The sequence below is a fragment of the Notothenia rossii genome (assembly GCF_949606895.1).
Source record: "Notothenia rossii genome assembly, chromosome: 1".
Lineage (NCBI taxonomy): Eukaryota > Metazoa > Chordata > Actinopteri > Perciformes > Nototheniidae > Notothenia > Notothenia rossii.
In genome coordinates, this window is record NC_136912.1 from 15,548,246 (window position 1) to 15,573,186 (window position 24,941).

General features: G+C 41.1%; 1 protein-coding gene across 5 annotated transcripts in view; it reads left to right on the forward strand.

The window, feature by feature from the left end:
- sorbs2a (sorbin and SH3 domain containing 2a) overlaps positions 1 to 22,900 on the forward strand; it is a 48,366-nt gene extending 25,466 nt beyond the window's left edge. The window contains exons 9-28 of one of the 5 annotated variants that reach the window (XM_079675839.1): positions 1,378 to 1,444; positions 2,310 to 2,360; positions 2,501 to 2,714; positions 2,955 to 3,069; positions 5,828 to 5,899; positions 7,618 to 7,674; positions 8,410 to 8,459; positions 9,380 to 9,555; positions 9,919 to 11,700; positions 12,683 to 12,762; positions 12,998 to 13,044; positions 13,405 to 13,519; positions 13,646 to 13,774; positions 14,370 to 14,564; positions 14,916 to 15,926; positions 17,312 to 17,944; positions 18,560 to 18,640; positions 19,803 to 19,840; positions 20,112 to 20,218; positions 20,680 to 22,900. In XM_079675839.1, the coding sequence (XP_079531965.1) occupies positions 1,378 to 1,444; positions 2,310 to 2,360; positions 2,501 to 2,714; positions 2,955 to 3,069; positions 5,828 to 5,899; positions 7,618 to 7,674; positions 8,410 to 8,459; positions 9,380 to 9,555; positions 9,919 to 11,700; positions 12,683 to 12,762; positions 12,998 to 13,044; positions 13,405 to 13,519; positions 13,646 to 13,774; positions 14,370 to 14,564; positions 14,916 to 15,926; positions 17,312 to 17,944; positions 18,560 to 18,640; positions 19,803 to 19,840; positions 20,112 to 20,218; positions 20,680 to 20,741 (5,082 nt within the window). In that variant the 3' untranslated portion in view covers positions 20,742 to 22,900. Of the gene's footprint in view, positions 1 to 1,377; positions 1,445 to 2,309; positions 2,361 to 2,500; positions 2,715 to 2,954; positions 3,070 to 5,827; positions 5,900 to 7,617; positions 7,675 to 8,409; positions 8,460 to 9,379; positions 9,556 to 9,918; positions 11,701 to 12,682; positions 12,763 to 12,946; positions 13,045 to 13,404; positions 13,520 to 13,645; positions 13,775 to 14,369; positions 14,565 to 14,915; positions 15,927 to 17,311; positions 17,945 to 18,559; positions 18,641 to 19,802; positions 19,841 to 20,111; positions 20,219 to 20,679 lie in introns of all 5 variants that reach the window. The other 4 variants (XM_079675842.1, XM_079675843.1, XM_079675840.1 and 1 more) reach the window with 4 other exon arrangements.
- Positions 22,901 to 24,941: the final 2,041 nt, after the last annotated feature.

Here is a 24,941-nt window from a genome sequence, read left to right on the forward strand (position 1 = left end):
GAGGATTAAGTCTCTCTGCCATTTGATAGCTCTTTTTTGAAGTTGCTTTTAGATCTATCCTGTATGCACAAAGACACACATACCACGGGTTCCCCCGGATTTTACAGCCCGGAGCTCCCACTTTGGTTTTGTAGCAACATGGCCTCTGTATCTTCTATTTGAAACCAAACCTGCTCACATTGATTTCTGAGAATAGGCACAATCGCCTTAACATTAACAAAAATGGAGTTTACCAAATTCCTGTTGGCACTGTCATATTGTTTTGGGTTTTATTGGCTGTGTTTAGATTTTCTGGTAATTGTCTGTGAGTAGGTTTAAAAGCTGAAGTACCCACTCAACACATTATGATGAAAAACCTTTCATTTAGTTGGAAAATGATAAAAATTACTCACGACAACTCACAGTGAGACAGAAGTTAGAGTCTTTATGTTCTCTAATGTGAGATATTTCTAAGCAAGGATTTGTAGACGAAGTTATATCTACAAGAGAGATTGAAAAAAAATCCCAAAGGTTTGATTTGATTGCTCCAAAATAGGCCTGGTCTACAAAATATGAAACGATATGGAGCTGCACAGAACTGTTTGCCTCTAGCTACTCCCACCACGTCTGCACCTTATCAGGAGAAGTTGGACGCCAACCACATTCTTTACAAATGTTATTTTCCAAACACACATCCTACTATTTAACATTCTGCTAGCTAACACAACTTACATGCTCATAGTCAAGTGTGGTTTTATATATTATGCTTAAACTCCCAGCTACAACTGTAATTGAAATTAGTTTTATGTCTAGAGTTCAAGCTGATTTATCACACGTTTTTTAAAATCTTTTACCGGAATAGAATAGGAAAGGATTTTGATTTAAAAAATACCTCAAATGGAAAATCCTTGTGATGAATATGCAATTAACCCAAGAACATAGAATTGCAACTAGGGAAAGCTATTTTTCATTCCACTGTCATTTATCTGTAATGGATTGGATGTGAGTGTGAGAATCATGCTGTTCATTGTTTCTTATTAGCTGTAAAATAATTCAATGAAATATCTTACTCAGACAAATTAAGAGCACATACCTTGTAATTAATTAAACAGCCAGATATAAATGAGTTTTTACAAGGTTATTTATTGTTCATAAGTACAAAGGAGATGTTATCATCCTGAAATCGTATGGAAAGTGTCTCGAAGGATAAATCTTAAGAAATGGATTCATGTCTCAGCATACGTTCAATTCTCTGGGAGTGAAATATGGTTCTCTAAAAAGGCTGAGTGTGATTTTCTATACTCGATAAGTTCTCCGTCCCATAAAACAGTTGCAACCTTTCTAACTTCAGCCATCGTCGCGTCTCATCAATCTTTATGATTATTTCTCTCTCCGCAGACGGTGGATAGGCCGAAGGATTGGTACAAAACTATGTTCAAACAGATCCACAAGGTTCACAAAGCAGGTAAGAAATGTCTCATTATTGATGTGATTCCAACATCAGCCAAGCATGCATGATGGGTATACGCGCGTGTGTGTATATTTGTGTGTCTGTCGATTCTTGTTAAGCCAAAAGACCCAGAGCAGCTCCGAGCCAGAACTCATTAGATGAGAGCAAGAATGTCTGGAGAGGAGGAGGAGGAGGAGGAGGAGGAGGAGGAGGAGGAGGAGGATTTGAGAGAAACCTCTAATAGACACAGAGCTATCCTGGGAAATCTGTTGTAATTTGATGGGCTCGACCGTATCACACAGTCAGTTCAAAGCTTGTTTGTTCTAATCTTCTCATGCTTCTTCTGCCGCAGCACACACACAATGTGTCATTATGGCCTACAAAAACATACACAGGCCTTTGATTATCTTGCAGTGTTACCATGACTTTGTTTATTCACATATTCTCAGTTCATGTATTTAGCAATATTACATTCCCAGCAATGTCTTATCTTTTCAGAAACCCCCTGTGGACTTAGAAGTCTGGGAAAAACAGCCACTAATACTCATAGTTATATAAAGATATGGTTCAAGCTACTGATTCTGTTGGGTGTAATGACCTTTCGCAAATCAAAAATAAAAAGCCATACTGGATTAAAATAAAATGGTGTTGGTGTCGTCCTAAGCTTGTGGATAAACAGAGGGAAAGTTTTTTTTGCTGCTTGGGGGATTTTGATAATGCTCTCCCCTGTGAGAAATGTTCACTATTGGAAATGACTTTGCAACTGACTGTATTCAAGCTGACTAAAAGTGGTGTTCTCCCAGGAGAGGAAGCAACACACTGGACTGTAAAGTGTGTTTGTGCTTGTATCCCAATAAATCATTCTTCTTTTGTTCTACAGATGATGACTATTCTGACACGTACAATGCAACATACGCTGTCATAAACAATGGTGAGAAAAGCCTTGCATATAATTTAAAGTAGTGTCTCATTCAATAAATCCTTCCTACTGTACCGAACACATCTCCTTTCTGGCTGGGTTTACCTCTTTGCTTCACCTTTTCATTATCTCCTCCGTCCTTTCTTTAACAGATGACTACAGCCTGTCGTCCGGCACCACCATGGCCCACCCCGCTCCCCGAACACACACGTACAGGCCCCTCGCCAAAAGCCCCTCGGACAATGGAGGGCATCTGGGTCCTCGGGAGCCCTCGCCATCCCCTGTACCCCCCCCACCTCCATCCATGCCATCCCTCCTCCAACTGAGGGCCAGAGACAGTGACCGTGAGAGAGACTCGCCCGACACGTAAGAGGAGCTTTTTCTCTACTACTTCATTTATTACATTTGTTATTATCTAAGCAATTTAAATCTCCTCTTTTCATGTACATGAATTAATAAATTAAATGGATTAACTATGTTTATGCAATAGTTATATTTATTTTAGACAGTTTAAACTAAAACATTTGTGATCAACTATATTGGTAAATGATTAAATAACTTTTTGTCTGTTTTCTAATAAACACTTTTCTGTTTTTCTTGCACCAGGAATCAGTGGGGTCCTCCCGACAGGAAAGTGGATACTCGAAAGTATCGTGCAGAGCCTAAGAGTATTTTTGAATACGAGCCTGGGAAGTCCTCCATTATGGATCATGAAAGACCAGTGAGTATATTTTATAATGTCATTTTCTGTGATTGGTAAAGAATATTACTTTTTGTCAAGTTTAATCCACCTAAAAGTTGGTTACTGCTTCCCTTCATGTGTGATTAACCTGTGAGGCCTTTAGGAGCCAATCTGCAAACAGCTCAGGCTTTAATATTTCAATGTTCAGTAGATGTGAATCTTGCTAACCCAGCTGGCTTCAAATTAGCGTTTGGGATTATATTCATATCATTTTTACATTGAAGTGATTTCTGTATTTTGTTATGCTTATACTTGTTCAGTAAAAGATTATTCATGTTGCTGATCTTCTTTACCTGGAGCTAATTAGAGGGTGAATTTATACTGATGTAAACAACTAAACATTAAGCAACATGATGTCAAAGAAACACTGCAGAGATGGTGCTACAGCCTTAAAAACTGGATAGTCAAATACCAAAAATAAGCACATGTACCTTTCTTCCTAATGTGTTTCTATATAATGGGCTTTTTCATGGACTTCTTTCAGTCAGACACAGTGTGGGCGGTAGAAAGCGAAGGTTTTCAGCGCTGCTGCCCCCCTAATGACTGTACTGGCTGTTCACTCTGTGTGGGGTGAATGACAAGGCAGACAGCAGAGATAATTACTGTGTAGAGGAAGGGCAAAAATAATTGGAAGCAGGTATCTGACATAAAGAACAGGCTAATGGAGAATGCATTATAGATGCGGGGTCTGTTATGTAGCAAAAGGAAAAGGTATTTGTGAAGGTTTTGTAGATGTTTAATGTAATGACGGCAGAGAGCTCTCTCAGGGCAATAATACACGAGTCAGTTCTGGATAAGGCAATCAAGGGTGAAGCTATAAAGAGTAGAAGAGAACCCACGCTGGCTTATATGTTGTCTGAGACTTCTTATATGTATGTGAAGAAGCTTTTTCTCAATTTTCCAGGTTAGAAAAAGGCTGCCGATAACATTATGTTTGGCTGTGAAGGGTCTATTTGGTTTCCAGTCATGAAACATAGCAAACAAAAATGTTTTTCCGACACTCTCTTTGTTTAGTTTCTCTGTGTGTCTTCACAATTGGCGGTCTCTGCTCGAGGCTCTCACTTTTTTACAGGGTGAATCATTCGTCTCAAAGCTGAATTCTCTTTTTAGAAACGGGATGTAACACAACAACACTTACGAAACGTCTCCTGGCAGTGTTTCATTTGGCCTGATATCTCCATTTCCACTTCCATGTGGGAATAGGGTTAGAAAAGAGCAGACGGAGTAGTAAACCAATACATCATCTCTACAGTTAGAATAACAGTAAACTAAATAAACCTCTTGAATGTAGTGCAAGCAGAAGTGTGTAACATAAAGAAAGCTGTTGGAGTTGAATGATTCAGGAAAGAGTAAATGATTACATGTCTACACAGCAGTCACATTATTTAAGCTTACCTGTCTAATTTAGTGGCATGTAAATACCTACATCACATGTGACGTCTTTTATTGCAGGCTGGTTTGATATGAAAATATATCTCTCTGTGGTACAAAGGAAGTGTTTGGCACTATAATCTATCATGTAACATCAGCAGAGATAAACATCTGCTTCCTAAAGTCCATTTGTCCATCATGCATGCAAAATAGTGGAGGATCAGTGCCGCCAACAACACTCACACGTTATCAGTATGAGATAAACCAGCGTTAGACGGCAGCTGTTGAGCCTCAATATGAAAGATGCCTTTCAATCCTTAACCCTAAATGACATCGTTTTAAATCTGCCATTCAAAGAGTCATTATTTAAACATGAAGGGGTCACATGGGTTCATTGGGCTGTTTCTTTGTATTATTACATATCAAAAACTAGCACTTTATATAAAACATTACAAGGAATTAAAAGAGGAATATAAAAGAAACAAAAGGTGTGAAAAAGGCATAAAGATAGGATTTAAAAAGAGTAATATAATAAATAGGGTAATCATTTACTTTTTTATAATTCATGGTGTGCATGTTTATCAATATTATTACACAACGATTAAAAACACATCGTCAGTATGTTAACTTTGATCAGGTATTTCAGGTGTTAAAGTGCCTAACACATGGATCAGTTTAATGGCTGACTGACACCATACTGTTCCCACCAATTTAGAGATGAAAGTTACTGTACCCTATGGGAATGACCCCTCGTGTCTTCTCCAAACACTTGCAATATGTTCCCCTTTCTCTTCTTCTAGAGTTCTTCTTCTAATCTATATAATTACTACCTCTGATGAGAATTTGGCCTTGCCTTGACATACGGTAGTGAGTATTCCATCCACTGCACGAAGGTGTGGATAAAGAGGCTGGATGTTAAATATGTAATGCTCAAAGTAACACGGTTTCCATTATCTGTCACCTGAGCAAAGGCTTGAAATGAAGCAGTGATAATGTGATTATGTCATGGGATTGACAGCCCTGATTGCTTGTATGCAAATGAAACGAATGTCTTTATTATATGACACTAGTCTAAACTGCCTAAGGAACCGTTTGGATTCCCTAGCATTTTGGAATTACTGTCAAGTAGTGAAGCGAAACCTTTTCTGCCGGATCTGTCAGGAGTGAATTGTGTTTTGCATCACTGCATTCTTCCCCATGAGCCAGTCTACATCTTCATCCTGTGCCCATCTCCCTGTGCCACCTACGCTAATTCCTAACCATGAGGTCCATGTCTTTCTCTCTCTCTCTCTATGTGACTTCTTTCCACACTATCCTTCCTGTCTTTCTTCTCCCTCCTCTCTCTGTCCCTGTCATGCTCTCCCAGAACTATGATGACATAGATTTAGAGAACGAGCCTTGGTATAAGTTCTTTTCCGAGCTGGAGTTTGGGCGGCCGGTAAGTCAGGGCCGTAGCTACTCCCGCAACCCTGCCATAGGCAAATACCCACTTTCTCCACTCCACCCATGTTTTTTGTTTTGTCTACAGGTAGAATGGGTGGAGCTAGTTGTTTGGGCATGTGGTACTTGTTGGGTGCTGTGACCCCCCTCCCCCCACCCTTGTGACAGGCTGTGTTATGTCTCTGCGTTGCTGGGTTTTTTGGTCTGGTGGCTAGCAGGCACTGAAGTGTTCACACACACACACACACACACACACACACATACACACACACACACACACACACAAACACACCTGGCAAATTATTTCCAGTCCTGTGTTGCTAGGAAGGAAAATAGGTCAAAAATGTGTGCTCCATATCCTTTAGATGACCTGACTTATTGCTGATTGAACTGCACAGAACAGTCAGTCAATCTGTCTATCATAGCATTGATATATGCAAAACATCATTTTTCTAATGATAAACATTAGGATTTTTCTACATATGTCAATCATCTTTTTCTATTCAGCCCATTTATTCATTTCTGCTAGTAGTTCTGTTTATCTTCACTTTTGCTGGAGCAACGCTCTGCATATCTACAAGCTAAATGCTGTAGTGCCCTCTTCTGGATGTAGCTAGCAATAACAACTAGTGGCTCAGGGCAGGCATTGCCTCTAACCACAGATCTGGGATCAAATCACCCCAACCTGACTGATTTACAAAGTGTCATGCCTCTATCCATGCCAGAGCATGACATCAGGTGATGGTTTTTTGGGCTTATTCGAAATGTTCAGCTAAAAATGTCACATCTGGAGCTAGCATGACTCTACAGTCATGTTGGAGCGTGTGTTGACATGTTTAACCTGCAATCATTTCACTGTTTCACACCACTGAATAAGCCCTTAGAGTTTAAATGGCTTCTCTACATGCACTTGCTGGTCCAGCTGGGACCGAATCTCACTGTATGTTTAGTGTTTGAGTTTTTATTTCGTTGACATGTCACAAGAAGTTTTGATGGACTGAGTTTATATGCGCTATTAAACCTGCACTAAATCACAGCATTAGAAATAAACACAACACTGCAGCTTGAGCTTCACTTGGCTTTCTGCTTTACAGCTTGCTCTCACACTGCATGTGTGTTTGGAACGTGGGCACATTTGTTTGCGTGTTTGTGTTATAGAAGTTGATGTAGTAGGCCTTATTTATTTTAGCATAAACATACTGTTGTCGTTATGTTGCTATTTTGAGATAAGCAAAGGAATAAAGCATCAATAGAGGATTTTATAATCTGTGTGTGTGTGTGTGTGTGTGTGTGTGTGTGTGTGTGTGTGTGTGTGTGTGTGTGTGTGTGTGTGTGTGTGTGTGTGTGTGTGTGTGTGTGTGTGTGTGTGTGTGTGTGTGTGTGTGTGTGTGTGTGTGTGTGTGTGTGTGTGTGTGTGTGTGTGTGTGTGTGTGTGTGTGTGTGTGTGTGTGTGTGTGTGTGTGTGTGTGTGTGTGTGTGTGTGTGTGTGTGTGTGTGTGTGTGTGTGTGTGTGTGTGTGTGTGTGTGTGTGTGTGTGTGTGTGTGTGTGTAGTCCTTATTACTCAGATTCTCTAACAGGTGTCACTCTCTCCACATGTTTCTCGTTAATTGGTTTCTCCCCATGATGCCACACCTGCTTCTCCTCCTTCACCTCATTTTCACCTTCTTCCTATTCATCCTCCTCCTCCTCCTCACTGCTGCTGCTTGTGGCTCAAGCCTCCTAAAAAAAGGCTGGATTATAATCCAGACATCTCCGCTCGCCAACGCATTGAGGTAATCTCACATTCATGAGTATTCTAGTAGTGTTGTAAATCTCACAATTTATAATAAATCAGAGAAATCTAAGTCATTATATTTTGTTGAAGACAATTAAGTATTGGTTAAACGTGTATAATTTAATTAATCAACAATTCAGTTTCAAGCAGAATATGAGTATATTGTTGCTTTGTAAAGAATGTTGAACATATAGCTTTGAAGCTACTTGTATGGAAATCTATCTGCTAACATCGTATTCCTTGGCAGCCTTAATGAAGCTCTAGATTCTTTTTTTTCTTTCTTTTTTTTTTACCTCAAAACATCATTCACTTGAAATCTTTTTTGATGTTTTTGTAATGGCATGTGATAGTCCTCAGAGAGACCATTGCCGTTTAAGAGAACCGACTATTCTTTACCACTAGACCCATTCCACCTGATCCATGCCAGATTTTGCAGGACATCATTTGCCCCCTGAGCTCAGCTCATAACATCCTTTGCTGTATTACCTATGCCATTCTCCTTCAGAGCAGCCCAAGAGGAGGCAGAATTGTATCTTCACCTCTTACACCGGTAGGCCTCTTTTTGCTCAGGTGTGCCATGTGGAACCAGCTTCCATCGCACCTTATGCTAGGGGAGAGTTTTAAGTGTGGCACAGCATCAACCGCATGCAGGCTGTGCATTGTGAGGTGTTCTGCCTCGAGTCTTTGTTCCTGCGGACCTCACTATTCTCTTTTGTTGTCTGCCCTATTTCAGACATCCCTGCATATTCCTCCTGCTGACAAGGCTCCAGAGAGACCTGCGAGGTAACCTCTGTTTCTTTTATTTTCCTCTGCATCACCCCTTCCCCCTCCCCCATCCTCTCTACAGGACCGGTCCTTGTTGTGATACAGCAAGGAATCAAAACTGCTCTTTCTTGCTATGACTCTGGTGCATGTAGCCTCTCCGTCTGCTATTTATGATGATTTTGCAAGGATTAGTGTTACTCTTTATTTGTGTTTGCCACTGAAGCAGGGCAATTAGCATATCCCTTTCACAATGTGAGCCAGATTAAATTAACCCAGCAAACCTATTGATTCCGTCCTTCACCTCTTATCCTTCCCTCAACCCCCCCTCGTCCCTCCCTTCGTCCTATTCCCTTTCACCAATGGCCTGCTTATTCAGTCGCATTTTCCTTGGTGAATAGGAAGGGCATAAATGGGATGAGATGAATAGACCATGTAATTCATGTCAGTGGCATTGGGTGTGTTTGTTCTGAACATAAAACCCATTGGGTTTTAAGACATTTTGAATAGCGGAAGTCATTCCTTAAGAAAATGTAGATTTTTTTTTTCCAGTGGTCTGTTTTCCTTTTATCTATCCTTGCAGAGGACAGCATAGAAGTGAGGTAGAGAGAGAAAGGAGGGGGTGGGGGGCTGACATGCAACAAAGGTCCCAAGGCAGGAATCAAAACCGGAACGCTGCAGTTAGATGGCATGTGCTTCTCAGCTTAATAGGCACACAATGTTAGTGAACCTTTTAAGTGGGATGACCTTCGCTATATATTTCGGTATAAATTCCTAAAATGTATCGGCTTAGAAGCTTGCTATTACTCATGTATTGTTATATGTTGGTCCATAAGTGGTTTGAGTATACTGACTATATATAAATTTTCCTCCTGCAAACGGCGTAAAGCACTGTAAAGAGATTTGAAAGTAGTTTTCATTGATGTCTGACTGTGTTGCAGTGCTGCCAGCGACTACAGGAAGAGAAGGAAGTCTGAGCCGTCCAGTTCCCAAGTGAATGCCCAGTCTCACGACAGAGCTGTGACTTCCCCTAAACCAGTGGATGCCTACAGACCGAGCAGCAGCCTAAAGAAGCCTGTGGTTCGTTCCTCACCAGCCTCACCTGCCAGAGCCAAAGGTACATACATTTAAACGCAAACATTTCAATTTCACTTGATTGTTTTTTCTTTATGAATCTGTATTTTCCCTTCTCTTCCCCGGACGAAAATATGTGTACTAACCATGTTGCCAATAAATCAAAGTACTTTTTGTCCTCGTGTTTTTTTGCTTTACAACGTCTGTCTGGTGTCCTCATAAGTTTCCTTGATAAGTATTGGTTGAAGTCAGAAGCAAACAACCTCAAATCATCTTTTCCTCATTTCTTTCCTAGTTCTTCTCCCTCTCCCCAGCTCTTCAATCTTTTTTTGCTGGGTATTATTGCTAAAAATACTTTCCTCCTTCTTCTCTTTCACAATGCTGCTCTCTGTTGGACATCTGAAAGGTGGGGACGCATGCAACATGTATCCCAAAAGTTTGACCTCCCCAGGTCCTTATCAACCAAACTTTCTTCCCCCTGTCCCCTCTGACCCTGACGCTGAGGATGCCAGCCAGGAAGGCAGCACCTCCTCTAAGCAGTCTGTCTTTTGTAAGAACAGTTGGGAGACAAAATGCGAGGATACTGAGACTTGCAGCAGTGCTGACGAGGTCCCGCCCATCCCTGGCAAGATTAAGTCACGTAGCTGTGACGACCTACTCAACGATGGGCATTCTGGCGGTGGGCGAGCCACCCGCTCAGAAAGTGCTGGGTCACTGGTTTGTGATGGGAATCCCTCAGGTTCCACTGGATCCATCTCCACTCACTCATTGCCTCGCCTCCATCGGCGCCGGGCACACGATTCACCGGGCTTTCTCAAGCTCTATCGTAAGATGCACCATATCGACCGCACTCAGCTCATCCCATCTGAAGTCATCCGCTCAGTCCGTGCTCGCATCCTGGAACTAGAGAGCCAACCTCACCTTCATCTCCATCGCCTCTCTCCGTTGACCCCCACCTGGGGCATGGAGGTGCAACCCGATACGGTGCCAAGTCACATTTCTACATTTGAGAGCCTTATTCAGAAGTCCAAATCCATGCCCAACTTGGACGGTGAGTTGCCTTCTGGCACTACCACGCCAGGTGGCTCGTCTTCTCGAGCCAGCAGTGGTGGCGGTGGTACACCTAGTTTTCCTAAACGCCGTTTTTCCATAGAATCTTTACTCGAGGAAGACAACAACGGCAATGGTGGAACAGTACCTCACAGCATGGACCACCTGCATCGACCCCGCAGCCCCCCTGAGGGCCAGCCTCGTATTGGGCCAGAGCCCGGCCGTGGGCGGTCCTTTCCTGCTCCTCCTGTTCCCAAAGGCCCACAAGCCAACCCAGACTACTCTGACAGTGAACAGGACGCTATTGCGTCAGACCTCAGTGACTTCATTCAAGTGGAGGGCTCCTCATTCTGCAGTGAAAGTGACTTTGACCACTGCTCACTAACCTCTTCTGAGAGCTTGTACGGCTCTTCTAACCTTCACCACCACCACCTCCGTCATCACCACCACCATCACCAGCCTGGACACCAGAGTCTAGGCCAGAGCCAGGGCTACCAACACCGCCACCTCATCAGCTCCTGCAAAGGCCGCTGTCCGGCCTCTTACACCCGTTTCACAACAATGCTGAAACATGAGAGAGAACGAGCGCGCCAGGAGCACCAGAGACCTTCACAGCCGAGCCGCAGCAGCCATTCCCAAATCCGGAGTGCACAGTCCCAGCAAGCGATGTCCAAGCTGGCCTTCCTGGTCAGCCCAGTGCCTTTCCGCAGGAAAAAGGGCTCACCACCTACCTCTAGAAGAAGCAGTGGTGGCGATCGAGGTAGCAGAACCAAGTCCAAACAGGACATTTATGAAGCACTGGATGCAGCCTTGAGAGACATATATGAGCACATCCAAGCAGAGAGAGGCCACAGAGGAAACAGAGCACCTGATGACAGCATCCTGAGGAGAATACTGTCAGAACTCCTGCCAAATGTGCCTGAACGAAGCTCTTCATTGCGGGGGAGGAGGGGCTGTTGGCAGGGGGGTCAGTCCTCTACATCTTTGTACCCAGATGGGAGCCCCACTGGGTCCTCCTCACAAAGAGGGGATCCCTCCACACCGCGGCTACAGTCACCAATCAATGCCTGTTACGACGCCTCAAACAATAATGAGTATGAAGAGGAGCAGGGCAATGGAAATGGTCTCAGTTATTCAGGTGCAGATTTTACACATTTAACAAATGTTTGCACGTGTACACTTTGTCATTTAGCCAGTTATCTCTGCATGTTTTTTATTTGCACAAACATATTTATATATGAATATATATACAGTATGTACCAAATATGCATCCCCATACATTTACCTCAATGTCACTGTAAGTATTGCATGGGCTTGTTGCCCTATTTCATTCATTGGTCAGTTTATAAATCCGGTACTTTTCTTTTCTTTTCTTTCTTTATGTCATTCAGTAAGACCTGAATGCTGTGAATTCTCAAAGTAAACCCAGTGTTCAAAAAATATTGTTTTCTGTTTTAAGGAAATGTCTGTGAAACCAAACACTTCCCCGCTGATGAAAGTTCTGCATCTCAAATGGAAGCATGAAGTATATAAATATTTGAATGACCGTAGCTAATGCAGAGAACAACATGTAATGTAGGAACAATTGGAATTAACTCTTGAAGGGTACTAACATGTCTGAAAGAAAGAGACATTTAGAGCATCAGATCTGTAAATAAAAGCAGTATAGCTTCTTAAATTTGATATACTTATTGTTTGAGAATTAACAGCATATTACTCTGGTTGGAATAAGTTATTATTTCTCTGTTTATAATGTTATTATTTTTTTCTTTTTACAATTTGTCTTTTTTGCAGTTTATTTATGGTTTGTCTGATTATCCAACAATCGTTCTTTCCTTTAAACCATTTGGTTATATGTTTATGTTTGTAAATGGTCTTTTTTGGCCTGTTTTCTCATGTGTTTCAGCTATTTTCGATGCATGAGTCATATTCCGGGTTGTTTCCAAATAACTGGAAATAAAACACCTTTTGACCCTAAACTTTCATCCCTCATTCACCTGTAGGAATGGCGTCGTCATCATCCTTTGCCACAGCACTTTTTTGTATTATGAAAATGTGACATAATTATCGTTAGTATGGTTACTCCCATGACCTTTCTCACATGTGTTTGCTAATCACAGACCAGGATGTATCCAGGTGTTATTCTACCATGGATGGACGCCACACACCCCAGAGTAGAAGACCTACTCCTGATAGAGAGGTACAACATTGTACTCATAACACTAACGTTCACTTCATTAAGAGAATCGATTAATACAAATAAGTATTGCATTTTTTGTCTTAAGGATCACAATGCCACACATTTTGATGATTCTCACAGAGATTGTAAAGCAGTTTTTTATGTTTTGCTTGCCTGCTTTCTTTCTCTCACTTTCATCTCCTAGGTCTCCCATAAACAGATGACACAACTTATTCTGTTCTCTCTCCTTCATCAGAAACAGCCTGCAAGAGCCATTTATGATTTTAAGGCACAAACAGCTAAGTGAGTACAGGAAATGCACAGTGCACGCGCAAAGGGAGCCAAGCTTTTAAGCATGAACGCCTAACTGCATACCAACACATCTCGAGACATTGCATTCAATGTTAGGATTTGAGATTGCTGTGTAAGATGTTTTGCTTTTTAAGAACACATCTTACCACCAGACTTGGATGGCTTTAACTAATTCATCTTATGCTTTAAATATATGCATGAATAAAACTAATTTGGGCTGCATTTGATTTTCTTCCATCGTGCTTCACTGGCTAACGTTTTGTGACGGGTGTTTCTTTGCTGGTTGAAGTTGTGAGTTTGTGTCTTCTCACACCTCTGTGTTGGCACTTTGATGACATGAATGTGTTGCAGGGAGCTGACATTTAAGAAGGGCGATGCAGTGAACATCATCCGACAGATTGACAACAACTGGTATGAAGGAGAGCACCGCGGTCGGGTTGGGATATTACCCATATCATATGTAGAAGTAAGTCTGCAACTATTAAACAGAACACCTGTATAACTGACTACAGGTGCATCATCTTGTGTCTTATATGTCATTTGTCTCGATGGTTTGTCTTTTCTTTTCACACTATTGTCCACGCATAAACAGAAGATGCCATCCTCAGAGAAGCAGCAGCCGATCCGTCCTCCTCCACCAGCACACGTCAGAGAGATCGGAGAGGCAATAGCTCGCTACAACTTTAATGCTGATACTAACGTGGAGATGTCTCTCAGAAAGGTGGCCTGTTTATTGTTTATTAGAAGCTGCACCAATGTAACAGGGCTTGTTATAATCAATAGTAATGATTGGAAACCTTGCATTTTTTTTTTTTAAACAATACTTTTTTGAGTTCATCATCCGGTGGTAGTGATTGTTTAAAATTTAAGAAAGATACACATTTTTCAAATAAAACAGCATGAAGTCAATAATCCAGATTAATTCACTCCGTTTCCGCTACTGTTTTAACTCAAATGCATTTTTATGCGATAGCAATATGCAATTTAAAATGGTTCCAACCAACACCAAGCATTATATTTGTGTACTGCACAGAAAACTAATAGCTATTGCTAATTGTCACTATTGCTCGTCCCTAGTTGTGATTTTTTTAATTTGCAGGGTAGTTAACATCTATTGCTTTTGAAAGAGGCTCTGGGGCTATAATGGAGATATGTTAAAGTGCACAATTTATATAAATTATGTCTGTTATATTGTTATAATAAATGATACATTGATAAATAGCAATACATGTGATTAACAGAAGTCCTACAAGGTGGCGCTAAACCTTTGAGTTGTGGTTAAACATCACATTTTTATTTTGTGTGTGTGTGTGTAGGGTGAGAGAGTAATTGTGATAAGGCAGGTGGACGGGAACTGGTACGAGGGGAGGATCCCAGACACAACCAAACAGGGCATCTTTCCTGTGTCGTATGTTAACATCATCAAGCGCTCCCCGTCCAAGAGCTCCGCCCACCACATAGACCCACATGGTTACCCTGGCAACAGGACACCCAGCTCTACACCTACCAAGGTAGGAGAAACACTACAACAAGGTGACAACAAGATGGTCAACACCTATACAATAGTTACAAAATTCAAAAACATCAATTTGTTCTTTATTTACTGGTTAGAATATAGCATTTACAGCTACTTTATACAGTAATGAGTTGGTTTATTTAAAATGTGCATATCTTTAACAGTGTTGGTTACTTTCCAACATAACAATTGTCGCCAAAAGAAATCCCAATATATTTAAAGAAATGGGTAAAAACATCCTCTGCATAGAGGAGTATGTAGAGCTCTAAACACACACCACACACTGCACTCTGTTACAGTGTTTGGAATTACATTGTTCCTTCTTTTTCACTTCACCTTCATGAAGCCTTTCTACCATCTACCTCCACCCCCCACTCCTCGTGACCTCCCCTCCCCTCACCCCCCGTTGAGAAGGCCTGACCTGCAAACTATCACCGAAGAGTGGCTGGCCCTCACACTGGAGCCTTCTGCCTCCTCTCCATCTCGCTCCGTCACTACCACCCCCACACCGCCCACACCCCCACCGCTCCCCTCTGACCTGACTCCTTTCCATAAGGCTCAGGATTTGATGGCACCATCACCTGCACAACCACAGAGAGGCTTCGCCCTGCCGCCCCCGAGGTCTTCCTTAAATTCTCCTTTCAGAGACGGGAGACTTAGTTTAGGTCACAGCTCACCAACCCTGCCTTTCTCCCCACCGCCTCCTCCTCTTCCTCCGCCTCCTCCTCCTCCTCCTCCTCCTCCCCTTCCTTGTTCCTCATTTTCACCTCCACTGCCTCAGCCTTCAGTGCGATACAACAGTGGCAAAGGAATAGCTCGACGATCACAAGTCTCTAAGCCAGAGGTGTTTTCCTGCACAGTGCCAGAACCAATAAAGTCACCAACTGTGGAAGTGAACAAAAGCAGCATAATGGCTGAACTGCAAGTGAAAGACCCTTACGACGACCTTTTGTCTATGATTATGGATGATTCTACCATTGCAGAAGTTCCTGACTTTTCAAGATTGTCTCCGATAGATTTCCCACTAACCTCGCTAACCAATGAAACCCAGGGCAGATGTAAATCTAAAGCAGAAGAATTCGATCAGCCAAAAGTAAAACCACGAGCACTATCTCCATCCAGCGACCTGATAGGCAGCGATAGGTTAGACGAGCAGCTTCACAAGCCTCTGACTATGGAATCACTTCCCATGGCTTGGGGGGAGCAGTCAGAAACTCTGATTGAACAACGATGCGAATCTGAAAGCCCACCATCGATGACAGGAATGGGATTTGAGTTGTTCATTGAGGAAGAGGATGAAGATATAGAGGATAAGGAGGAGGACATTAAAGGTTTTAATGAGAGACTTGGCCCACAGGTAGAGCATGGTGTGAGCTGCTTCTGTTGAGTTTGGAATTACTACAGGGCCCTGGAAGAGAGATGGAGGACATTTTTTAAATCTTAAAAGAAATAGATCTAGTTTTGCATTGTCTTGTAAATATCTATCGCAGGGGTAAATCTACTTGTGTCCTATAGCCATTTTGGTATCCTTAATGCAGTAACCGACCATCAATATGTTCAAGATCAACAAAAAAGCATCTAGCAATATCCATAGTGGCAGTTATTTTATGATTTATAATGGAAACTGAGGAAGTTTACCTGTTGTATTATATCTTCATCCAAAGAAGTTGATGTGACTTTGCACAATGTGAATTTATATAGTAAAAAAAAAACTAGTGAGAATTTATAGCATTATAATAGAAAGTGTACATCACTTAAAGTATCATGGACTTTCCTAGAAAACGTTTTGACATGACATTAAAATAATCCAATTATTAAAGTGGACCTATCATGCTATATTTGAATAATATAGTGTAGGACCATACCTATATAAGGCATATTTATACTTTTTATTTTTCAAAATACCAAACAGATCATGCATTTTAGCCATTCCTCATTTCGCTCAATTTAACACTGTCTTTGCATGGGCTGATTCTGTGAGAACAGCACCATCTACAGGCCTGGCATATGTACTACAGCGTCTCCAGCGCTTTCCAACGGCAATGTCCGTGGCTGTCTCCTCCTGATTGGTGGAGTTGGCCCAATAGCCTTAGGGCAACTTCTGTGACGTCATAGAAGTGTTCAAATCTGGATCAGTCTGTATCAGATCCGTTGCCGCCCCTTTTTTAGACATTTGGGTATGGAGGAAAATAGAGAGGGTTGTGTTTTCTGACACTTGGTGAGTTCCCTGGAACACCGGGGACACATATTCATGTATCAAAGACGTACAAAAGTGCATTTTGCATGATAGGTCACCTTTCAAATATCATGGACTTTCCTAGAAAACGTTTTGACATGACATTAAAATAATCAAATTATTAAATAAGCTGCTTCAGTTTCAGAATCAGAAACAGGTTTATTACCAAGTAGGTTTACACGTACGAGGAATCTGAAAAATAAGAATTAAAAACACAGGTAAGTAAAAATAGTAATAATTAAAAATATAGGAAAATATAACAGTACTTTGCAATGAAATGGAATAGAAGGAATAAAATATGGAATACAAATCAGCAGTCCCGGTTCAACGTCATATGTCCATGGTTTATTTGGAAAAATGTCTATTACTGGAGTTTTATTACAATTTTATATAATATCTATATATAATATTTTCCTCCATTTCTCTTCCGGGCTCAGTAGTAATTCTCAGGATTTATCTTCTGTGATTCAGCTTCAGTATTCATGTGTATGTCATTACCTCCATAGGCTGAAGTCTCTCCTTCCACTCCGACATGGCTTCCTCACCCCGGCCTCCCCTCACCCTTAATACAACCAGCTCCGACCTCCTTACCTCCCCCTCCCCCTTCTGCTTTGTCTTTTACTCCTTGTGCATCTCCTTCATTAACTCCTGCTTCTTCTTCTTCTTGTTCTTCTACCCCTTCATCTTCTACTTTTTCTACTTCTTCTTTTACTTCATTTACAACCTCGCCTTTCACTTTTTCTTTATCTTCTACTTTTATTCATTTATCGTCTTCTACTTCTTCGTGTACTCCTTCGTCCTCTGTGTCCCGGTCACAACAGCAGGATGGTAACACCGTCCCTCCATCTCCCCCTGTCTCCCCTCGGCCCCCATCCCTTCCTCGCCTTATGACATCGCCAGTACCCTCAGTATCTCCATCTCCGCCTGTCTCACCTCCTCCCTCCCGCTCCTCTCACCCCTCTCCAAACGTTTCCTCACAGCACCCCGTCCCTCACCCCTCAAGCTCTCCCTGTCCGTCCCATCCCGTCACATCCTGCCCCGACACAGAGTCACCTGTTCCCACTCCCTTTAAACCAGCCTCTCCCCCCCTCACCACTCCACGCTCTCCCCACCCAGGACGTATGTCTCCTATGGTAAAGGTAACGCTGGAATGTCAAGATGGTGGCCTTGATTTAGATCTCGTTTGTGGTGCAAAGGACTATGGGAAGAACTCTTCTGATAATACTATATCTAACATTTAAGTTGTTGATGTTAATGAAGATGGTTGTGGTTGAAGTGAGCAGTCAACTAATCAATGGACTGCAAATAATGGACATACTTAAAATCTGATTCATCGTTTATTGTGGGGAAAATGCTTTAACAATTTGCTGTTTTATATCATTTTAAATTGAACCACTCTAGGTTAGTGTTACAAAAATACAATCTGGTAAATTGTGATTGTGCATTTTCCTAACTAGACAATCAATCATGGAGAATATGTTGCAGCTGAAACTACTTTGCAGTTTGTACACTAACACTGTGTCATGTTAGTGCTATGGTGATGATTCATGGACAGCAGACTACGTGCTCGTGTTGGTTGTTCTGTTGTGTGCTCAGGAGGATTGTAGTTGGCTTCGGCATGTCGATGGATGATGTTTCACAGCATGGCGTTAGCCTCTGTGCGTGTGTGTTCAGCTCATAGTGAAGGCTGCTCAGTCCTTTTACTGTTGAAGGTTATCGGTGTGATGCCTCTGGTCTTTCTGCCTGTTAAGCAGGACGCAGTTCTTGGTGGTAAACCTCCTCGTAGCCCCATCTTGTCCCGGAGGTCCTATCTGTCCTCCATTAGAGGTCGAAGGGTAGGGGGGCATGTCTTCATTCAACCATGATCTTACTGTTCTCATTTGCAGGAAGGAAATCGTTGTATTTCTGACCGATCACCTCATGTATTAAAACGTACATTAAAGGTCCCATGTCATGCTTTTCCGGTTATTACCCGTCCCCTTCTGTGTTATGAAGGTTTTTATGCATGTAAACGGTGTGCAGAGTCAAAACCCTTAAAGTACACCCTGTAGCGAGTAAAACTCTAACACAGAAAATACCTCCCCAAAACGCCTCGTTGGAGATACGTCACTCTCCATTGATTCTTCCGGGTACCGCATGAAGTCATGCGTTACCCGGAACCAAATGGACAAATCCGTGGAGCTGTTACGTTACGTCCGCGGAGCCGTTACGTTAAGCCCCCGCTGATTGGTCCAAATTGACCAATCCACGGACTTCCTCACACACACACTCAGTGCAGGCAGCTCTGCTGATCTCTCCTCCCTGGCTGCAGGCTGATAACAGACAGTTGGGATCGCGGCGAAATTCTCTCTGCAGACCCATTCTCACAGCGTTTATCAACCTTTTTCTTACTCAATATCAAACCACAATTATTGTTTTTACTTCGGCTGTGACTTTGTGTGTGCTCAGGGTGAGTGTGGCTGTGTTTCGATGTGTATCCCTAAACAAGGAAACCACACCCCCACGGAGCTCAGGGCGATTCACAACGTCCCGACCAATCAGAGCACACTGTGCTCACAGGGAGGGTGGGGGCTGGAGCTATTGGAGCTACAACGAGCCGTTAAAGGCAGAGAGTGAAATTCAGTGAATACACGTAGTTTACAGAGATGCTGGATGAGAAACCAAAGTGATTTTGGAAAATTGCACAATATAAATCTATTCTAGTAGACCTCAACAATGGAATTATGATCAGTGGAAATGGCCATGATATGGGACCTTTAAAGTATGCTGTTTTTTACAGTCTAAATTGAGATATTGATTTATGTTTGATGTGAGTGCTCGATTGGTTTGTCTATTCAGGGGTTTTTTCAAAGGATTTGATAACACCTAAATGATATCTTATTTATTATAATCAACAGCATTACAGACCAGTATCTCAGTTTATCCTCTCAGCCGAACAAGAACTTTACCATTGCCAAATGTTGACTTCCTGTCTGTCTCTTTCTGTCTTTCTCACAGCGATTAGTACAGGATGCACTGCATGGTGGAGGAGACCCGTAAGTTATCATTCTTATTACACCACTTATTTGCTGTTACCCAAACTAAAATGATGTTTTAATCTTTACTGAAGGCTTAGCAAGTTATACAATATGTGCACAGTATAGTTGTAATTCAAAAAATGTGTTGAACCCTTTAATCAGGTCAAGGTTAGACAGTCAGATAGAGAAAACACTGGATAATATTACGCATAGCAGGGAAAATAACCTTACTGTTAAGTATCTGCAGCATATGGTGGGTGTCATTTCACTGTTCCTTTTTAAAACGCAGGTACCAGGCCGTGTACAACTACATGCCTCGCAACGAGGATGAGCTGGAGCTGAAGGAGGGGGACGTTGTAGACGTGATGGAGAAATGTGATGATGGCTGGTTTGTTGGTAAGAGGAGTGTTGTTGTTATTTTGATTGTAATTTACATATTTACTTATTATAGTTATACATGTTGTATGCGTGTTTCTTGCTGCCTATATTGCATGTTTTTTGTTGTTTTTCAGCTTGTGGTTCTTTACTGAATACTTAAGAAAATGCTAAATTATAAATGAAGGCTCTACCTCAATAGTTTTTGCATCAAAATCAAGTAGGCATGATACCAAATACACATTGTAAATATCAACCAAAGGAGGATAGCAATGTGATGCCACCACCTATTTATATATTTAACATGACTGTTGGGGAAAGTCAATCCTGCGCAGCTGAGCGAGCTGATTCGTTAAGGATATCCTTTGCTCACTAAAGAGGTTTTCATGTGATTCAGTTTCCCTCCAGACTGCAGAGAGCTGAATTGATGCTAGTGACAGCTACTGCCAGACTTCTCATTGTATTGCTCTTTGTTTGTAAAGGGACCTCGCGAAGGACCAAGTTGTTTGGAACCTTCCCAGGAAACTACGTGAAGCAGCTATAATGATGATTCCAGACTCCGCCCCTGGCTCCGCCCCTTCCTGTGACACTTCAGCGCCCTCAGCACAGCACCCGCAGGACACCACCTCCCAACACCGGCCCCTCCGAGGCCCGTTGCACATTTATGTGTTTGCGTGTACGCGTGGCTCGTCAGCTGCACACAGACAGAACATTTAGCTCTAACTAGCCATGTTTAATGGAAAACTTCTATAAAATAATTTTTTTTTTTTTTTATCTTATCTTTTTTTTATCCTTATTTTTCTATGATGGAGAACCCAAACTTTTTGCTCCAGTCAGTGACCTTTAACTTTTGATGGAAAGATATCGAAGGAACTTTGCAAACAGTCATTGAAAGAAAACGGCACCGCGTGATGCTTCTGTAAGATCACCACACACCACCTTTTTTAATTTTTCTGCAGTATGTCAAACCCAAAAACACTCGTTACATTTCACTTCAGTGTTAATTTACAAATACTCCCAAAGACATTCAGTGCATTGTGTTGTATAAACAGTATTCCGTCGACAGGTCTGTTGTATACGAACTGTGTTGAAGGGATTGCAGCCAGTGTTTCAGGTAAAAGGATGTTACTCTCCACACTGACATGTGGAAAAGTGTGCATGTTAGGCATCGCCCAATGTAATGATTGGTTGATAAGAATTTAGGAATATGAAAGACTATCAATTATCAATATTAAGCAATCATTTCAAAATCTGCAAAAATATCATTGGCTCTGTTGCACATGCTGTCTAAACCTAATACATTAGATTAAAAGTATAACATTAGGAAACACGAAAAATATTTTCAACATCTTCACACTAGGATTAATGCACTTTAAGGTCATTTTAACACCATGTTGCGTTTGTTTTATCTAAAGTTTCACTTCAGAATTCCCACACTACACTTTAATATGTGTATTGGGCCTCGGGCTGGATGGTTTTGAAAAGTGTATGCAAAAAGGTTACCAACGTTTTAGGTATTATATTTATTAGAGGGTAATTGTTGGTCAAAATGTGTATTAACACAATTTTAGAAAGGATGGGACAACATGATTTTCTAACAATTGTCAACAGCAGGAAAGCCTCATTTGAAGGCTTGGTATTTTCTTGTAAGGCATCTGCCAGGATAGGTGCTGAGTTACAAGTAACACAAAAGTTCATGGGCTATGATCATGCCAGGTGTAATGATGTTTTTATGTTGAATTATTTAAGTCAGATGAAGGATGAGATGGCATTTTATCAAAGACTTCAGTCATGTTACTGCAGTTTTGTTTTTTAACCCTGTTGTAAGAGTGAATGAGTCACTGTACTTATTTAATATATCGGAGGTTTCGATCTTAGCTGGTCATGCTCAGTGAATATGTTTATTCTCATGTTACGTTTCGCATATAGGATGGACACTGACAACAAAACAATTTGTTAAAGCACCTTAAAATATTATTTTATTTTATCATTCATTGTCCTTCACGTCACCCCCTGTCATCCACTGTTTCAGCTGGTGTGAGAACACTGTGTGTGTGTGTGTGTGTGTGTGTGTGTGTCTGTGGTATTTTTGTAAGCCTTTTGTATGAGAGCTGTAAAATGGCCAACATCCACTTGCTTTATAAAGTCAGCTTTTTTCTCACCCACCATCATATTTGGTTTCTTCTTCTTCTTCTTTCTTCACATTATTCATCAGTGGTGCTAATTTACGATTTGTATTATTGTAGCTTGGCATGTAGGCCTTTTTCTCTCCAGTTATTTGTTGCGGCAGTGATGTAAACTGAAGTTACTGTAGTTAGTGAGCAGAGTTGGGGATTGCTGCCTTACGTCCAACTCACTAATTTAATAGCCATGTATACGTAAACCTCTTCCCATGATGCAAAGAATTCATTTATGCATATGTAGTCTAGAAAACATCAGGAAGTGTGCACAGAATGAAACTACAGTGTTGAAACATACAGTAAACCTCTAGTCTGCTTCGATGCAACACAGGATCACATTTGGACTAAAGACATGAATTTGAAAATGTTTATACATGTAATGAAATTGTCAATCTGATATGTTGTTCATGTTAATATCAAATACAATGCACACTCTTGGACCTAAGTATTTCTACAATATCTTAGCATATGTTGGATCGTTTTTTGGGGCTGTATTGCTAATAAAATCCAGCTGGTAGATGAACACTTTCCAATGATCTTTTCCGTTCAGCTTGACAGTAAAGACAACTTTGTTTTTGTTGATGACTGAAAAGAAAATCTCATTACTGATGGTTAAAGGTATGTTGCAGAGTTTTTCACCACTTTTTTTTAATTCTAATCACAGAGGTGAGGGGGTGAATGTCTATATCCTCTTTCTTCACGCAATTCCAACTATGGACAATTGGTGGTGGTGATCAGTAGGTGGCAGCAATGTGCCAATTAAAGGAAAGAAACATTGAGAGAAAAGCTTTCAAACATACAATTTTGGTGGGAAATTTTGAGTATAAAACCATGAAAATACATTTAAAACTCTACAGGGTATACAGGTTATCTTTATACAAATAATGCTTGCAGAGCTCCCGTGCTGTAAAGGCTGGTGATGCATTTGTTTATTATTGTCAACAAATTGGATGAAAAGACCAAGCAGTAATTGGCCCATCAATATGAATTCAACACTCTGTCTTGTAGCTCAATCTTTCCTTATGAAACAGCTAAGTGAAAACATTTTTATTTTTTCAAGTGTTACAAATGTTCTAAACTGCTGACTTAGTAGTTTTTAGCAGGGGTAGTGGTCAATGTGTTGGGGGCTATTTTGAGCTATGAATTAATACACTAGGCATCCAGTAAGCACTTACTGTATGGCAGCAGGAGTGCAAGTGACAAAAAAGGAAAATAAAGTGCCCATATTTATATTAATGAAGGAACATGTTACCCAGTCAAACAGTGTGGCTAATTAATGTGTTTGTGGAAAAGAATGTATGTCCATGGTCATTGTTGGTTAGATTTTTTTGTTAAAGGTGGGGTAGGTCATTTTAGAGAAACCAAAGAAACCAGCTCGAGTGCGCTAGAATTTGAAAATACACAACCGGATGAAATCTGCCACTTCCTTACAGAGCCCCTCCTCCAACACACACGAACGCGCACATGACCAATGAGATCACAAGATAAGTTTGTGCACAGATGGAAGGCTGACAGGCAGGTAGGCCATCCAGTTATTTTAGCTGGGCCGGCTAAAATGATTGGTCGTGCTTTTTACAGCGCTAGAGCTTCCACAGATGATATTTTTTATGTATTTATTGTCAAAGCATTTAATATATTCATTTTTATCGGCATGTTAAGAGCATTCCATGGAATATAACAAAAATCACCAGACGTGTCCTTTAACTTTCAGTGATAGACGTATTCCAGGTTGTTTCAGTACACCGTGACATCATTGTTGGGTGTGGTTATAGGTGCAACACAATTAAAAACTTTAACCCAATGGGAAATTAAAGTATACACATAATCTTTAAGAAGCATTCTTTTTACGCACTATAATGTGTTCATTAAAGTAAAGTTTAAGGTACAGGTTTATGTATGTGTTTGAACCTAAATTAACCTTTACAACCTAAAATCTGAAAAATATTTTAAATTATTTTTACCAAAAAATAAAACAGTAGGCTACATAGGTGAATTTGTATCTCTTTAATGGTTTTTGCATTTAAAGCATACACAAAGGGACAGTACATATTGCTTATAGGCCCTGTAGGATATGATATAATGCTACATGTGTTCGCTGCAGTCATGAATTACAGTACTGGAAGAGAGATTGTATGAACAATCTACTACACCAAGATGAACGTTGTGCTTTGAATCTTCATCTTCCAAACTGTTACTGGCAAACATTTCCATGATGGAAAAAAATCTGAGCAAAAGTCTATCAGTGCTGACAGTTTAATAAGCTTCACTCACAGTTTGTTCTCTCTTAGCCAAAAACAGTCTTGGGTGTTTTTATAATTTTGGATGTAATGCAGATATTACAGGCATGCTGAGGAAAATGAAAAAATATCCTCAACTGGCTGGAATAAAACACTGTGATAATAAACAAAGAGCACAGTGAATAAAGAGTTTGAAGGCTAGAGGAAAGCTTTTGAGAGATGAAAAAATAATTAGCCGACAAAACATACTCAGTTTCTGGTAAAAACACAGAAAAGTAGAGACGATGTGTTGAAACTGGATTGTTGACAAGCTCAGGGGTGAGAGTC